This window comes from Schistocerca americana, chromosome 9, assembly GCF_021461395.2.
Source record: "Schistocerca americana isolate TAMUIC-IGC-003095 chromosome 9, iqSchAmer2.1, whole genome shotgun sequence".
Classification (NCBI taxonomy): Eukaryota; Metazoa; Arthropoda; class Insecta; order Orthoptera; family Acrididae; genus Schistocerca; species Schistocerca americana.
Window position 1 is genome coordinate 24,233,523 of NC_060127.1, and position 19,338 is coordinate 24,252,860.

Sequence of the window (19,338 nt, forward strand, 5' to 3'; positions counted from 1 at the left end):
AATGGAGACGTGTCGTCTTCAGCGATGAGAGTCGCTTCTGCCTTGGTGCCAATGATGGTCGTATGCGTGTTTGGCACCGTGCAGGTGGGCGCCACAATCAGGACTGCATACGACCGAAGCACACAGGGCCAACACCCGGCATCATGGTGTGGGGAGCGATCTCCTACACTGGCCATACACCACTGGTGATCGTCGAGAGGACACTGAATAGTGCACGGTACATCCAAACCGTCATCGAACCCATCGTTCTACCATTCCTAGACCGGCAAGGGAACTTGCTGTTCCAACAGGACAATGCACGTCCGCATCTATCCCGTGCCACCCAACGTGCTCTAGAAGGTGTAAGTCAACTACCCTGGCCAGCAAGATCTCCGGATCTGTCCCCCATTGAGCATGTTTGGGACTGGGTGAAGCGTCGTCTCACGCGGTCTGCACGTCCAGCACGAACGCTGGTCCAACTGAGGGGCCAGGTGGAAATGGCATGGCAAGCCGTTCCACAGGTCTACATCCAGCATCTCTACGATCGTCTCCATGGGAGAATAGCAGCCTGCATTGCTGCGAAAGGTGGATATACACTGTACTAGTGCCGACATTGTGCATGCTCTGTTGCCTGTGTCTATGTGCCTCTGGTTCTGTCAGTGTGATCATGTGATGTATCTGACCCCAGGAATGTGTCAATAAAGTTTCCCCTTCCTGGGACAATGAATTCACGGTGTTCTTATTTCAATTTCCAGGAGTGTATTTTCTAAGATTATGGACCTCAATGCAGGTGAAAATAATGAAAATTAAACATTTTGCAGGTGTTGGAACAATTGACTTCGATTTTCACGATATTTTTTGTCTAATCATGTAAAGAAAAATACCATTAAAATCATGATATCATCTCACAAGTTGGTTCATACAATTCGTAATTTTATAAAGAATCATACTATCAATTTTCACAATGATCGCTTCTATACTTTTTGAGTTAGACTTAACCAAATGCGAAAAAAGTCACTTCGAGATAAACGCGTATGAAAAACAAATTCTCTGAAACTAGAAATTCAAGGAATTTTTTTTTTTGGTCATCAGTCTACTGACTGGTTTGATGCGGCCCGCCACGAATTCCTTTCCTGTGCTAACCTCTTCATCTCAGAGTAGCACTTGCAACCTACGTCCTCAATTATTTGCTTGACGTATTCCAATCTCTGTCTTCCTCTACAGTTTTTGCCCTCTACAGCTCCCTCTAGTACCATGGAAGTCATTCCCTCATGTCTTAGCAGATGTCCTATCATCCTGTCCCTTCTCCTTATCAGTGTCTTCCACATATTCCTTTCCTCTCCGATTCTGCGTAGTACCTCCTCATTCCTTACCTTATCAGTCCACCTAATTTTCAACATTCGTCTATAGCACCACATCTCAAATGCTTCGATTCTCTTTTGTTCCGGTTTTCCCACAGTCCATGTTTCACTACCATACAATGCTGTACTCCAGACATACATCCTCAGAAATTTCTTCCTCAAATTAAGGCCGGTATTTGATATTAGTAGACTTCTCTTGGCCAGAAATGCCTTTTTTGCCATAGCGAGTCTGCTTTTGATGTCCTCCTTGCTCCGTCCGTCATTGGTTATTTTACTGCCCAGGTAGCAGAATTCCTTCATTGACTTCGTGACCATCAATCCTGATGTTAAGTTTCTCGCTGTTCTCATTTCTACTGCTTCTCATTACCTTCGTCTTTCTCCGATTTACTCTCAAACCATACTGTGTACTCATTAGACTGTTCATTCCGTTCAGCAGATCATTTAATTCTTCTTCACTTTCACTCAGGATAGCAATGTCATCAGCGAATCGTATCATTGATATTCTTTCACTTTGTATTTTAATTCCACTCCTGAACCTTTCTTTTATTTCCATCATTGCTTCCTCGATGTACAGATTGAAGAGTAGGGGGGAAAGGCTACAGCCTTGTCTTACACCCTTCTTAATACGAGCACTTCGTTCTTGATCGTCCACTCTTATTATTCCCTCTCGGTTGTTGTACATATTGTATATGACCCGTCTCTCCCTATAGCTTACCCCTACTTTTTTCAGAATCTCGAACAGCTTGCACCATTTTATAGTGTCGAACGCTTTTTCCAGGTCGACAAATCGTATGACAGTGTCTTGATTTTTCTTTAGCCTTGCTTCCATTATTAGCCGTAACGTCAGAATTGCCTCTCTCGTCCCTTTATTTTTCCTAAAGCCAAACTGATCGTCACCTAGCGCATTCTCAATTTTCTTTTCCATTCTTCTGTATATTATTCTTGTAAGCAGCTTCGATGCATGAGCTGTTAAGCTGATTGTGCGATAATTCTCGCACTTGTCAGCTCTTGCCGTCTTCGGAATTGTGTGCATGATGCTTTTCCGAAAGTCAGATGGTATGTCGCCAGACTCATATATTCTACACATCAACGTGAATAGTCGTTTTGTTGCCACTTCCCCCAATGATTTTAGAAGTTCTGATGGAATGTTAGCTATCCCTTCTGCCTTATCTGACCGTAAGTCCTCCAATGCTCTTTTTAATTCCGATTCTAATATTGGATCCCCTATCTCTTCTAAATCGACTCCTGTTTCTTCTTCTATCACATCAGACAAATCTTCGGTCAAGGAAGTTAACAATATTATAAAATGGTTACCGATTAATCTGCATTTCCAGCACACAGTAATCCTTCTTCTTCCTCATTAGCTTCGTTTTGCGCTTCCCGAGGTTTCCGACCTTCCTTCGATTCCAGTGAACTACGTCGGTTCTGCCGGCTCACGCGCTGGTTATCCATTTGTTCGGCATAATTGAAGCTTTGCGTGCCCACTACGATTGCTCCCTCGTTCATGACCATCAGAAGGGATGAATTTCCTTCATTGAATAAGCCCGCTGCTAAATACGATGGCAATTCAACGACTCCTAGCACGGAATGCAAGTGTTTAGGAGCTAATTGCCAGATAGTGGAATTAAAACTTTCATTCAGATTTTGTGTGTGGCCACCTAAACATCTCTCCAGTAATTTCCCCTTGATAAATCTCCAGATGTTGGAAGAATTTCCTTCTGTACGTCTATGCTCATAAAATCTAAACGAATGTGAATTTCGCTTTGAAATTTTGACAGCATATTCTTGGATAGTTAAGCTAACGATTTATGCAATAATTATCGGCTTTTTGACTCTACTAATGTGGTTTCCCCCATTAAGGCATTGGTGTTAGTTGCTCTCGATACAACTCTCTTGGTACCCCTAATTTCCAGGGTTCCTTTCATAAGCATTTCCTCTTCAAATCCCATTTGGTCGGAGCTGAAAACAAATTGCTTACTGAACGATACGGTAGTTTGTTTATCTCACTTAAAAATTTTCGGGCCGATTCCGAAGTTTGCTATGCATCGTCAAGTTGACGTTTTGTTTGAAATTTCGTTACCTTACGTCTTCCAATCCTGTAGCACTGTTTGAAGTTATGCCCCAATCGACTGCTTCCCTTGAAATCAATGTAATCTACGTCGTGCACAATCTGAAGTGCATAACGTAGCAGGTCACTACCACGAAAGTCCCGTAAATTGTATCGAGCATCCTTGAACAGCGCAAACACCAGTTTTTGTAATAAGTGCGCCTTGTCGTCCCTTTAATATCCGTAGTCTTTCTTATGCTTTACACCGTCATATTTCTGCGGACTTATTCGAAATCTGTTCATAATTGGTTTTTTTTACTATGCTACGGAGGATCTGTCACCTACGTAGCTGTGTTTAGTATCCGCTCCTTGGACAACGATTGTGCTTTACTGTGCTTCACTGGAGACGGGATTTGTGACCCCCTGTCCAACAGTAATGATGAACTACATGGCTCGACACCTACTTCAATATCACTTTCACTTGATAAGCAGGTATCGGCATCACTGTACTCCTCATGTGCTTTGCCCGCGCAGTCGAGCATATGCGACATCACACGTTCCACCTTGTAGAAACGCTAATATTGCACCTGCCACTTATTTCTCACTCTGCAAAATTTCTTGAGTTCCTTTCTGACGAAGTTTCAGATTCGTCAATTGTTCTTGTAGATACAGTGCAATGCTTGCTTTGTTTATCGTTTCCTTTCCTCTGCCTTGTATCACTGTAGCACTGTTGTGAGTTACTCGGTGATTAGCCGTTAAAAAAAATGGCTCTGAGCACTATGGGACTTAACATCGGAGGTCATCAGTCCCCTAGAACTTAGAACTACTTAAACCTAACTAACCTAAGGACATCACACACATCCATGCCCGAGGCAGGATTCGAACCTGCGACCGTAGCAGTCGCGCGGTTCCTGACTGAAGCGCCTAGAACAGCTCGGCTACTGCGGCCGGCATTAACAGTTCAACTACGCTCCGTGGCCTCATGCCGCGTTCACCATTGGACACCCCCAGTCGAAACCCTGGTGCCATTAGCGTTCAATAGAAAATATATGGGACATCGAATGCCGTAATCATCAGTGGCCTTTTGCGACATCACACACACAGGGTGAGTCTTTGCCAAACAATCTCTCATGCAGCTTCAGTTACTATCTCAGTGAACTTGAGTTTCCTGTTTTCTGCGACGAACTTACAGCCTCCATTTCCATTTGTGTCCTTTTCAGATACACTTAAATTTTTCCAAAAAATGTCATTGCTTTGACTTTTCGGTTTTCACTAGCTTTCTGTGTCTAGTATTAATTGAGCACCACTGCACCACTGGTACTTCATTGCGGAAGCTTCTGCAGTTGATCACTAGGATTTGAATACCCTCGCCTGTGGGATTGTTATTAGTTGTTAATAAAATAGCGCTTCCTGGGAGACAACTCACTATAAACCAATACTAAATACAAAGTGTGTAAGTGAGATTGGCTAAAAAGTTATCGGAAGCTACAAAACGAAATTTGTGTAACTCCAACGTGTGCTGTACTCGGCGCATATCAAAATGACATGAACGTACATCTCTTCTTCGCTGTATGTTTTGTTCATATGGTGCCCCCGTCTCGTAAATATTTGCGAAAAAGTCATATTTCACAACCGCTAACACCTGTCGATGAATAAATCTTTATTTAATGTCGATTTCTCTCTTCTGATCTACGCTGCCATAAAGGCTGTTGTAAACAATTTTATGGTTCTGAAAAGTTAACAGTGTAGATAAAGGATGATTTTATCAGCGGCTACTGGCGAGTTTCAAACACAGTTCGGAGTAATTGAGCTGAGCCTGAATCCAAACAATGTTTATTTGAATACTAATCTGAAGCTATATTTAGGTATACAACATAAAGAGTATGTAGTGGCTAAACAAAAACTAAATGAACTGTAATATTACGTGTAATGCAGTGCAGTGTATTTAATTTAAAAGCAAGTAATTTAATTAGATTACAATGATAAACAACTCGATTTAATTCGAAATTCTGAGAAAAATAGGAGTAAGTTTTAGTGAGAGGTGGGTGATATACAATATGTACAAGAGCCAAGAGGGAATAATAAGAGTGGAAGAACAAGAACGAAGTGCTCGTGTTATAAAGGGTGTAACACAGTCTTTCGCCCTTACTGTTCAATCTGCACATCAAAGAAGCAGGATCACATTTGTTGGAAGGCTGCACAAGCTGTCCCAATTCTGCTGCTGATATCTGCATCTACGTCCCCCTCATTACAGTTAACACTGCCCAGATATGGAAATCTACCAACATCTTGTCGTTCCATCTGTTGCACTACAATTTGAGGAGACACATTTCCACTTTCAATGCACATTGTGTCTTTATCATCACCATTCAATTTTAGCCCTTCAGAACTGGACGCACAATCCAGCTTGGTAGTCGTGAGTTGTAAACTTTGCAGTGTTTCTGTCAGAGTAACGATGTCATCAGAAAAATCCAGATCTGTAAGCCTAGATTGGTCTTATGATGCTTTAATCTGTGTTACCACTGTGCAACGGGATTTTCCACCAAAAAGCTTGTACGAAACCATCAGAAACCACTAGATTTTTTGATACGTTTAGCAAAAGCATTAGATTTTAGTTTTTTTTTAAAACATTAATTGCACTGAGTGACCAGAAATATAAGACAATTCAACTTATCCTACGTGTGCAGGCGTACGCTGGCGCCGGCACACCATGCAGCATAGAGGTTAGGATAGTATCGATAGAGGTCAACGACAAGACTCACTGGAAACACGCCGCCAACGCCCTCTCAGGCACCAGTGTTTAGGATCGCCGCGGCGGATTGGAGAGCAAGTTTAGCCAGTTAGTTCGAGCCTGTTACGCCAGTAGTTCGAGTCTGTAAGCCGTGGAGTTCTGGCGTGTCACAGAGACAGGCAGCACATAGCAGCCTTATAGTGAACATAGCGGACTTCTACTTCAACAGCATTGAGGCTACTTGGAGTATACAGAAGAGAGCTCGTACATGGAAACTTAAGTTAAGTAGCTCTTTGTTTATGAATAAATAACCTAGTTATTAACTGTGTGCAGTTAATGTTATAGAACGAGGATACCAGCCACCAACCAACACCCTCTCCTTGCTTCTCATGGTACAGCTCTACAGAGGCAGCGAGACGACATAAAAGCGGCTAGCGAGAATACAACACCGTGTGTTTAAATCTGTAATACAGGGTTATTGTAAATTACGGACCCATTTTCAAAACTTTGTATTTATTCAAGTACAAATCCAAAATGAACAAGCTTTATACCAATGAAAAGAGGAAATTTCAGAGTTTTTTTTTTCATAATGTCTGATATCAATTAAATAAATTTAATAATTTGTAATAATTTTTTATTAATTAGTTTTTATAATTAGAAATGTGGTAAATGTTATAAATGTTCAATGTGGCCACCGCTGGCTGCGCGGAAAATATCGATGCGGTACCCAAACTCGTCCCACATACGTGAAATCATATCTGCTGTTACTGAGTGCACTGCAGCAGTGATCCGATTCCACAGATCACTCACAGTGGTTGGTACAGGCGAGACGTAAACAGCTTCCTTCACATAAACCAGTAAGAAATAGTCTCAGGGTGTGACATCAGGAGATCTCGGTGGCCAGAAGTGCAGAGCCAGGTCCTCAAGTCCCCTGCGACCGATCCAGCGCTGAGGAAGACAGTGGTTCAAAAAGCCTCGTACATTGCGGTGTCAATGGGGCGGAGCTCCATCCTGTTGGAAAATGAAGTCCTCGGAATTTCCAATATGTCCAGGTACGTGATTTCCGTTACAGTTCTTTCCGCGAAGAAAAATGGTCCATAAACCTTTGTACGGGACACGGCACAGAGCACGTTATCTTTGGTCTGTCTCTCTTTCGTGTTGCAATGGTGAATGTGAATTTTCCATACCCCATATGCGAACATTGTGTGTCTGTTGACTTTTCCACTAAGGTGGAAATAACATGCTGTAGTAATGCGTTATCCTCCACTTTTGCTAGCACATAACCATAAAATGCGAGACGCTTTTCTTTGTCATCGGTGTTGACACCCTGCGCAAGTTGTAATCGGTAAATCTTGTACAGCAAACGCCGTCTCAGAACTTTCCATACAGTTGGTTGGGATATTCCAAGTTCCACTGGCTCTATTGCTAGACTTAATGTTACTGCCCACAAAACTTTTTCGAATCCGTCGGACATCATCCTCTGACACAGGCGGCCGGCCTGTGCTTTTTCCTTTGCACACACTCTCAGGCTGTTTAAACTGCTTAAACCAATGGCTAATGCTTCTGCGAGTTGGTGGTTGAACACCGAATGTGGTCCGAAATGCTCGCTGCACTGCAATTTGCGACTCACTTTTCGCGAACTCAAGAACGCAGAAAGCCTTGTGCTCCACAGTCGCCATCTCACTCACAACTGACAGTGAAACAGAACTACGGGGCCGGCCGTCGTGGCAGAGCAGTTCTAGGCGCTTCAGTCTGGAACCGCGCGACCGCTACGGTCGCAGGTTCGAATCCTGCCTCGGGCATGGATGTGTGTGATGTCCTTAGGTTAGTTAGGTTTAAGTAGTTCTAAGTGTAGGGGACTGGCGACCTCAGATGTTAAGTCCCATAGTGCTCAGAGCCATTTGAACCATTTGGATGTGTGGGAACAACAACTTGTTTTCATTAATGATGGTATTTGCACAACGAGGTCATTTAACAGCTTACAAGGATCCCCTGTATTGGATTCAAAATGTTTATTGACCATCTACAAAGCTCAAAGACTCGGATCTTTAAAAATATTAAATATGCCAAACTGCATTCATCAGAAAATATTTCATAAAGAATTACCGCAGGTGAACACTCGTTTTTAATTCGTGTTATTTCAAAGTAAGTCGTAAGCTCTAACCGTTGGTCTGTAATTCTTGTTAGGACAATTATCGCGAAGCACCTGCGTGTGGAATTTTGAGAGACCGTACTCCTTCACTGATTGTCTGGTAAATGTCACGATATAACTGTTGGCGAGTGGAAGAATGCAAAAACCAATTACTTGTGTTTCTAACCAGGAAGTGAAAATTTCATGGTAGCTTTCACACGCATCAGAAATAACAAGGTGAAATGAATGGCATACACGTTACGTAATAATCAAATGCGGAATGTTTTTTCTCAACATCTGAAGAACACCGCCGGCCGCGGTGGTCTCGCGGTTCTAGGCGCTCAGTCCGGAACTGCGCGACTGCTCCGGTCGCAGGTTCGAATCCTGCCTCGGGCATGGATGTGTGTGATGTCCTTAGGTTAGTTAGGTTTAAGTAGTTCTAAGTTCTAGGGGACTGGTGACCTCAGATGTTAAGTCCCATAGTGCTCAGAGCCATTTGAACCATTTGAAGAACACCGTTATTATCACCTACCATTACATTCGAATTGGTGTCTATACCCTGCAACTTCTTTGGATCTAATTTGAATTTCTCAAGCGTGTCTTTATTTGCTGTTACAATAGAATGTGCATTACACTAATTTCAAACATGTTGAAATGATCGCATTGGTTGCAGCATTGTAACACTGTTATTCCTAAAACTTTGGTCACGACAATGCCTGTTTATTCATCAGTTAGAACGCTGTACATGCTGCCACTGATATCTTGCCACGATATAGGGCCTAACTCCATGTTTTATAACTCCATTGCGCTTTGTTCTGTGTACATGAATTTTCTGACAGCATAATTGTCTGTGAATCTAGACTTGCACTAATCGCTTAAGTGATAACATGACGTTACGGGACAAAGGTAGGAAACAAGTAATGGAACGAAACCGTCAGTCTGATTCACTTCTAAAGAGTCTTTCACAGTTCTGGAAAGTATTTTTGTTTGTCTCACGCTAGGAAATTGTGCTGCTGCTGCCGTGTCTTATTTTTATGTCGGCATAACGCGCTAACAAAGTACACTATGTGGTCAAAAGTATCCGGACACCCCCAAAACATGCGTTTCTCATGTTAGGAGCATTGTGCTGCCATCTACTGACAGGCATCGCATATAATCGACCTCAGTAGTCATTAGACATCGTGAGAGAGCAGAATGGGGCGCTCTGCGGAACTCACGGACTTTGAACGTGGTCAGGTGACTGAATGTCACTTGTGTCATACGTGTCTGTACGCGAGATTTACACACTGGTAAACATCCCCTTGTCCACTGTTTCCGATGTGATAGTGAACTGGAAACGTGAAGGGGCACGCACAGCACAAAAGCGTACAATCGGACCTCGTCTGCTGAGTGACAGAGACCGCCGACAGTTGAAGAGGGTCGTAATGTGGCAGATATCTTATCCAGACCATCGCACAGGAATTCCAAACTGCATCATTATCCGCTGCAAGTACTATGACAGTTACGCGGTGGTCACAAAATTTGGATTTCATGGTCGAGCGGCTGCTCATAAGCCACACATCACGCCGGTAAATTCCAAACGATGCCTCGCTTGATGCAAGGAGCATAAACGTTGGACAATTGGTGGGAAAACATTGTGTGGAGTGACGAATCACGGTACACAATGTGGCGATCCGATGGCAGGGCGAATGCCCAGTGAACGTCATCTGGCAACGTGTGCAGTGCCAACAGTAAAATTCGGAGGCGGTGGTGTTATGGTGTGGTCGTGTTTTACATGGAGGGAGCTGGCACCCTTTGTTGTTTTCCGTGGTACTATCAGAGCACATTGATGTTTTAAAAACCTTCTTGCTTCTCACTGTTCGAGAGCAATTCAGGGATGGCGACTGAATCTTTCAACGCGATCGAGCACCTGTTCATAACGCTCGGCCTGTGGCGGAGTGGTTACACGACAATAACATGCCTGTAATGGACTGGCCTGCGCAGAGTCCTGACCTGAATCCTATAGAACACCTTTGGGATGTTTTGAAGTGCCGACTCCATGCCAGGCCTCACCGACTGACATCGATACCTCTTTTCAGTGCAGCACCCCATGAAGCATGGGTTGCCATTCCCCAAGAAACCTTCCAGCACCTGATTGAACGTATGCCTGCGAGAGTGGAAGCTGTCATCAAGGCTAAGGCTGGGCCAACACCATACTGACTTCAAGCATTACCGATTGAGGAAGCCACGAACTAGTAAGTGATTTTCAACCAGGTGTCCGGATACTTTTGATCACATAGTATATTATGAAAACATTTACAATATGCCATTCATCGCCTTGAATTCCTTCTAGACAGTCTGCTAATTTACCATCTCATAACGAAATGTCTGGGTGTGCTGTGCCTTTACTTTGCCCTTGTTTAGCATTAAAATAACATCCACTGATGTAAAAAGCACGACATAAACATCGGCACTACAGGTCTGCATTACGCACGCAATTGCTGATTTATTAATACTAGAGCGCATAATAGTAAGGGCACATACCAATATGGTAACTAAGACGGAATACCGTGTATTATAAATACTGGGATGATATAAATTTATGAGCTACTATAGTAATTAAATACTCTCTCTGATGTGTGATGATTGGGTCAAGTGATATTTTTTTAAATTAATTTTAGCGTAAAACCACCAAAATAATTTTAAATTGTAGTTCCCACTAGTCACTAGACGCAAAATCTGTGTACACAAAACCATCAGATGTAGTGGGAAAACCGCTAACTTGGCAACATTGGCTTTAACCCTTAACTCACTAGGTGTGGACTCTCAGACCGCTCAAAAATGTTCGAACTCACTCTCCAAGTCAGTTTTGGTAGAATCCTTCTATACTCCCTCTACCCTCCTTGAATTAACAAACCTACAATCTTTTGTTGTCGGTTGCGTTATCGTCTTCTGTGTTTATTGACACGTGTTATTGATAGGTGTTGGAGTCTCCTACACCGCGCCTCGTGAACTACGTACCTGCTTTCTTCAGTTCGGTACCGTACAGCTCACACTGGGTTCACACGTATGTGTCTGTTTTAACTTTCCCGAGTTTGATGAAATTGTTCAAATGGCTCAAAATGGTTCAAATGGCTCTGAGCACTATGGGACTTAAGATCTGAGGTCATCAGTCCTCTAGACTTAGAACTACGTAAACCTAACTAACCTAAGGACAGCAAACACCATCTATGCCCGAGGCAGGATTCGAACCTGCGACCGTAGGAGCAGCGCGGTTCCGGACTGAAGCGCCTAGAACCGCTCGGTCACAACGGTCGGCATGAAATTGTTAGTCGGTTTATGGGGGAAGGTGTCAGTGATATAGATCAAGAAACAAACGAACAAGACGAAGATTTCACATTAGCGAGTGATCACAGTTCTGCTATCAAACAAGAGTATCATTCAGAGGAAGAACTTCAGGAAAGTTGTGATGGGAATCTGTCTGTTTCTTCAATGAAATACTTGAAGTGTCTGTTAAAACCGAATGTGTTCTGAGTGGTGATAAGAAAAATATAGTTACCAGCAATCCATGTGAATTTGACAGAGTTTCTTTTTGCAGCTGTCGGGTGGAATCTTTATGCGCAAATTTAAACCCTGGAATTGAGTTCTATATGGAAATTTATTTGCTACATAGATTGAATAATTTTTCAGAATGCAGAATTCAGTTCTCTAACAGTCCATTTATGTGTACTATTTGAGGTAGCCACTCAAAATTATGTGCTTTTATGTAAGAAATAGCAAAATGCTGTAGGCTTTGTTTAATGCAATAAAACAAATTAGAAGCATTTAAATAAGACTTGAATAATTGTGAAAATAAATGTTGTATAGCATAAATTAAAAATTTCATATGATTTTTGCCTTAAATCTGGGTTTAAAAGTAGTGGTCCCAGAAATTCAACCTCGTGGTATACGTTACAGAAAAGTCACCTCGCGAGTTAACGGTTGCACTTGCGGACTTCGGGAAGTGAAATTGAGCAGTCTTTGTTATGTAATTGTGACCAACAATGAGAGGCACATTTGTGCCATTGTCGGCACGGGTTAAGTGAGTGGGAAGGTAGGGATGTTTGTTTAACATTTTACAATAAAAGAGCTTGGGTGAAGGGCGTCTATACCCAGGGGCAAGTGGGAGGGGGGGGGGGGACTAGATCTCGGAGGAAAGAAAAATATGCCGTAGTCATGATTTAAAAGTTTGGATTGTGTAACTGTTTAACAGGGTCGGACATGGAGCTTTTTATGGCTACTTAGAAGTCGCTCTTCCAAAATATTAAAAATACTCCATACACCCAGATCTAGCCCCTACCCTCCCCTGCAAACTATGGGCATGGGCGCTCTTGCTTGGTGCGAGTGATATCCGGCACAGTAAGGCGACGATTCATTTCGCAAATAGTCTCTGATGTCAGTAGTCCAATTATCCGAACGAAACCCGTGACTCAGCGCGCAGCGAGGAAGTCTACGATGCAATTTGCGTGGTCACGTGCGTGTAATCTTATCGCCGCTGGAGACGGTACACACTCACTGCCGGACATAAACAATGAGAGGTCGTTGCCGCTAGATTAAATCAGGCCGGCGGGCTCAGAGGTCAGCTGGATGGAACAACGTGTGACGGGACCCTTGACACTGCCGACCAGCTCACGGCGCAGTTAGGACTCTGCAGTGGCGCTGAGATGCTGTTGCAAGCGTACTTGTTTCTGAGCTGCGTCAGCCTCGTGTGGAATGCGCGGGTATGTATGGCCGAGCTGCTGCGCGGGGTTAACTAGATAGGAGATGGCCCAAACTACGAACTGCATTTTCATTTCGTTATTACGAGGTTCAGCCTATATTTACACCAATATAGCTTACAGATAAATGAAGAGTGGTTCTGCAAAACGTTCCAAGTGCCATATTCTTGCAAAACGCGTTTTCATGTTTGGTAGGGTTCCTGCACTTAACTTAGGCTCCACTTAGCAACTAAATTTACCTTTATTGTAATTTTAATTAACGTGGAAGCCATAAAAAGACCAAACATGGAGGCAAAATGTACGCATCTAAAGGCTACTTAAAAAAAGGAATAAAATCACTTAAATTTGTTTCCACAAGATGAGAATACAACGTCCCAATTCGGACCTCGCTAACACTTACATTTGACTGACATTAAATATAACAAGATAAATAATCATACATGTGACGAGAACAAATGAATAACACTACCAATCTTTACAGGTGAGAATACGACTATATCCACGAAGGTACGCGCCCTGGCAAGGGAGATACTTAACTTCAATATATAAGGTGATTACAGTAAGCCCTAATTCCACCCGAGAAACGTAGTAACGATATAAGCGAGACAAATGTACTGAAGGAGGATAGCCGGATGTGCCGTAGTAAAAAGGGCCACTGTCAACCCCGTCAGGACGCGACCCCCGTGAACACGTCTGTTTCAGTTACCTGCTACATACACAGAGTCATTTGTAGCTTCTCAAAAATAATTAACAAGAAAAGGCACGACGCGTAACACACTAGTAAAATATAAACGACTACTTCACAGAACTAGCTCCTCTTTAGACAAAGCAAACAGCAGAATATTAATAACACGTAAAATACTTCTAACCTATAACAAACTAAGGTGCCACGTAATAGAATATCGTCTTGAGCTCATAGAATACTCAGTTCGACTTGCCTGTTTATAGGTCTTACAACTCAACAGTGTCAGCTTAAGCAAACCCGCGAATACAAAACTCGAAATATGACAGGAATAACGATTGAAGCCACTGACAATGCTATGCTGCCACACAGAGGAGACAATAGTAATTTACAGCGGCACACAACCGACCTTACATCTCCAATTTACTGTAATCAGAATAAACAATTTTGTGTATAATAATTACTTACAGTACCATGACAACCTCCGAATAACACATTACCCGAGGTAGGTGCTGGTATCGAAAGGCACCTTTAGTTCGACTGTATTCACTTATTGGAAGGGTTTCAACTTTACATCCCTTTCCACATAGCTCTCTGTTTACACACTTCTATAACTAAAGACGGGCATATAAATGCACATATAACTGACACAGATTTAAGCAGAATAAAACAGTACCTTCGTATGGCGCAAATGGCTTCATTTGCTTTACACGTGGGATATCTTCACCATTCAGTAATTCCGAAATATATTCAACAACGCGTGAGCGCAAGACGTCGCCGTAGTATCAGCTATTTACTTCACATAATTTCCTGCACAGACACAAGGCAGACGAAGCTTTTTCACATGCAACAGCAGTGAGCATCACACATTTCCTCCGTCATGCCATAAACACATCTCAATTTCAATGGCCAGTAACATGCCCTCGCAGCAGAAAAGCCCAAAAACACAACAGTGCACCACCGCGATACCAAACCCGAGGTCCCATCAAGTCACTGCCGGGATGTCTCGCTGACCCTGCCCATAGCGTACAGGTGTCGTACCACAGGCCTCAGGGTAAACGTCAACAAGCCACATCCGACCCTGCGAATCCAGTCCCCTGTCTCTTTTCTCTCCCGTTGACCACCCGACCACCGGCCAGAATCGCCGAAGGCAAAGATGGTGACCCTATAATCAATGGCAGCGATGCCATTCTAAGTAAGAGAACACTGGCGCGAGCCGCGCCGCGGCTCATTGTTGTGCTCTGTTGTACGTCCCTAACTAACAGGCGACTTACCATGCATTATTACGACTCTTTCAAACATGCATTAGTACGAGGGCGAGCTGAAAAGTAGCGTCTTCGATTTTTTTGTGAAAATTCTTAACGCTTCTTTAAATACACTCAGATGAAAATAGTCATGGGACAGTTATATTCACAGATGCAGATGGCAGTACTATCGCGTAAACAAGTGTATCTGGGCGGTGCGTGGATGGAACTGTCATTACATTTACTAAAGAGACTGCCTACACTACGGTTTCTGTCCTCTTTTAGAATACTGCTGCGCGGTGTGGGAGCCTTACGAGATAGGATTGACGGAGTGCGTCGATAAAGTTCAAAGAAGGGCAGCGCGTTTTGTATTATCGCGAAATAGGGGAGCGACTGTCACTGAAATGATACAGGATCTGGGGTAGACATCATTAAAACAAAGGCGTTTTCCGTTGCGGCGGAATCTTCTCACGAAATTTCAATCGCCAACTTTCTCCTCTGAATGCGAAAATATTCTGTTGCCGCCGATCTACATTCGGAGAAACGGTCACCGTAATAAAATGAGATATGGGTGTTCGTTTTTTCCGCGTGCTGTACGAGATTGGAACAATAAAGAATTTTTGTGTAGGTGGTTCGATGAACCCTCTGTCAGGCAGTTAAATGTGATTTGCAGAGTATCCGTGTAGATGTAGATGTAGATTTGTACTCAAGTGATTCATGTGAAAAGGTTTCCGACATGATTGTGGCCGTACGACGGCAATTAACAGACTTTGAACGCCGGAGGGTAGTTGGAGCTAGACGCATTTCGGAATCGGTAACGAATTTCTAAAATGGTTGGGAGAAGTGGCAACAAAACGACTATTCACGTTGGTGTATAGAATGGATGAGTCAGGCGACATACCAACTGATTTTCGGAAAAATATCATCCACACAATTCCGAAGACTGCAAGAGCTGACAAGTGCGAAAATTATCGCACAATCAGCTTAACAGCTCATGCATCCAAGTTGCTGACAAAAATAATGTACAGAAGAACGTAAAAGAAAATTGAGGACGAGCTAGAAGACGACCAGTTTGGCTGTAGAAAAGGTAAAGGCACGAGAAAGGCAATTATGTGTGGTTAATAATGGAAGCAGAATTAAAGAAAAATCAAGACCTGGAAAAAGCGTTCGACAATGTAAAATCGTGCAAGGTGTTCGGCATTGTGAGAAAAATAGTGGTAACTGTAGGGAGAGATTGGTAATATACAATATGTACAAGAGCCAAGAGGGAATAATAAGAGTGGACGACCAAGAATCAAGCGCTCCGATTAAAATGGGTGTAAGACAGGGACGTGGTCTTTCCCCCCTACTCTTCAATCTGTACATCGAAGAAGCAATGATGGAAATAAAAAGTTCAGGAGTGGAATTAAAATTCAAGGTGAAAGGATATCAATTATACGATTCGGTGAATACATTGCTGTCCTGAGTGAAAGTGAAGAAGAATTACATGATCTGCTGAACGGAATGACCAATCTAATGAGTACAGAATATGGACTGAGAGTAAATCGAAGAAAGACGAAAGTAATCAGAAATAGCAGAAATGAGAACAGCAAGTGAACATCAGGATTGATGGTCACGGAGTAGATGAAGTTAAGGAATTCAGCTACCTAAGCTCTAATATAACCAATGACGGACGGAGCAATGACGACATGAAAATCAGACTAGCAAAGGCAAAAAGGGAATTCCTGGCCAAGAGAAGTCTACTAGTATCAAACATAAGTCTTAATTTGTGGAAGAAATTTTTGAGAACGTATGTCTGGAGTACAGCATTGTATGGTAGTGAAACACGGACTGTGGGAAAACCGGAAGAGAAGAGAATCTAAGCATTTGAGATGTGGTGCTACAGACGAATGTTGAAAATTAGGAGGACTGATAAGTTAAGGAATGAGGAGGTTCTGCACGGAATCGGAGAGGAAAGGAATATGTGGGAAACACTAATGAGGAGAAGGGACAAGACGATGTGACATCTGTTAAGACATGATGGAATGACTTCCATGGTACTAGAGGAAACTGTAAACGGCAAAAACTGTAGGGAAGACAGAGATTGGAATACATCAAGCAAATAATTGAGCACGTAGGTTGCAAGGGCTATTCTGAGTTGAAGAGGTTGGCACTGGAGAGGAATTCGCGGCGGGCGGCATCAAACCAGTGAGAAGACTTATGACCCAAAAAAAGAAAGGAATTCAATATTCCGAAATCCACAGCGTCAAGAGTACGCCGACAATACCAAATTTCAGACGTTACCTCTCATCACAACGCAGTGGGCCTTTACTTAACGACCGAGGGCAGCTGCGTTTGCGTAGAGTTGTCAGTGCTAACACACAAGCAACACTGCGTGATCTAGCCGCAGAAATCAACGTGGGACGTACGACGAACCTATGCGTTAGGACAGCGCGGCGAAATTTGGCGTGAATGGGCTATGGCAGCAGACAACCGGCGCGAGTGCTTTTGTGTGGTGTTCGTACTGTAAGACCTTCGGTACACACACCATCAGATTATTTGTCCTGTCGCTCTAGAGAAGTAGGCGTCAGTAATATGTCTCGTGGTCTTATCGTGGCGTGTTTATCTTCTGCCATTAGCTCATACGATAGAAATGCCACTTGCATGCTTAGAGTGGCAGACTGACGGTGACCAACTTTAAACAGAACTTGATTAATTTTCACACACATTTATTAAAATAATAAAAATTATAAACCTTACTTAATTTGATTCTGGATGCTATTTACAATTGACAATCTGAAGTTCCTTTGGTCTTCGTAAGTTAATCTTATTCTCACATATCTCTGATACTTGGCAAAGTGTCTATACATTTATCTTCACGGCTATGTACAGGAATATGATAATCTTATTAGGCGCAGACTGAAACTTGTCTACAGACTAATGCAGACTGGTGCAGACGAATGCAGAGTGATTAATCGGAGGTCTGTACACTCGTTATAATACCTCGCGCGTTCAGGTAGCACTGCGCGAGTGTGATCCGCGAGGAGAAAAGGTTCTACATTAGCAGCAATCTCTTTGGCTGCATTACGTATTAATACGCAGATCGGCGGAAGCAGAATTTGGTCCGTCTCTATGGCAGCGCCATCTCGTAGTGCGGAGACGGACGAGCACTGCGCCTGCGCTGTTGTGCTTAGCGGGGCGCGCTCTATTGGGAAAGTTGTGTACGCGCTGACTACGCGGAACAATGTACACGACAGAATTCAATATTCCGAGATCCACAGTGTCAAGAGTACGCCGACAATACCAAATTTCAGACGTTACCTCTCATCACAATGCGGTGGGCGACGGCCTTTACTTAACGACCGAGGGCAGCGGCGTTTGCGTAGAGATGTCAGTGCTAACACACAAGCAACCCTGCTTGATCTAGCCGCAGAAATCAACGTGGGACGTACGATGAACCTATGCGTTAGGACAGCGCAGCGAAATTTGGCGTTAATGGGCTATGGCAGCAGACAACCGGCGCGAGTGTCTTTGCTAACGGCACGACATCATCTGCAGTATCTCTCCTGGGCTCGGGATCATATCGCTTGGACCCTTGACGACCGGAAAACATTGGCCTGGTCAGACATGGCCCGATTTCAGTGCGGCACAGACCCCAAGAAGCGCTGGACCCAAGTTGTGAACAAGGTACTGTGCGAGCTTGTGGTGGCTTGATAATGGTGTGGCCTGTGTTGTATGGAATAGACTGGGTCCTCTGGTCCAACTGAAGAGATCATTGTCTGGAAACGGTTATGTTATGCTATTTGGAGACCATTTGCAACCGTTCATGGACTTCACGTTCCCAAATGATGGTAATTTTGTGGATGACAATGCGCCTTGTCACTGAGCCACAATTGTTCGCGATTGGTTTGAAAAACGGTCTGAACAATTCTAGCGAATGCTCTGGCTACCTTGCACTGGGACCACTTTCGAAATTATGGACGGCTATAGAGGCAGCATTTTTTAATATTTCTGCGCGAGAATTCTAGCAACATGTTGAGACCATGCCTCGTCAAACTACTGTACTACGCCGGGGGGAAGGAGGTCCGACACGATATTAAGGGATATAATTTCAATCCCAAAGAAAGCAGGTGTTGACAGATGTGAAAGTTACCGAACTATCAGTTTAATAAGTCACAGCTGCAAAATACTAACACGAATTCTTTACAGACGAATGGAAAAACTGGTAGAAGCCGACCTCGGGGAAGATCAGTTTGGATTCCGTAGAAATATTGAACACGTGAGGCAATACTGACCTTACGACTTATCTTAGAAGAAAGATTAACGAAAGGCAAACCTACGTTTCTAACATTTGTAGACTTAGAGAAAGTTTTAGACAATGTTGACTGGAATACTCTCTTTCAAATTCTGAAGGTGGCAGGGGTAAAATACAGGGAGCGAAAGGCTAT

The 19,338-nt window shown here is 43.3% G+C and overlaps 1 protein-coding gene across 1 annotated transcript in view; it reads left to right on the top strand.

Moving 5' to 3' along the window:
* The first annotated feature begins 12,900 nt into the window (after positions 1 to 12,900).
* LOC124551112 (gamma-interferon-inducible lysosomal thiol reductase-like) overlaps positions 12,901 to 19,338 on the top strand; it is a 67,113-nt gene continuing 60,675 nt past the window's right edge. The window contains exon 1 of the mRNA XM_047126051.1: positions 12,901 to 12,988. Coding sequence (XP_046982007.1) covers positions 12,932 to 12,988 — 57 coding nt within the window. The 5' untranslated portion in view covers positions 12,901 to 12,931. The remainder of the gene's footprint in view (positions 12,989 to 19,338) is intronic.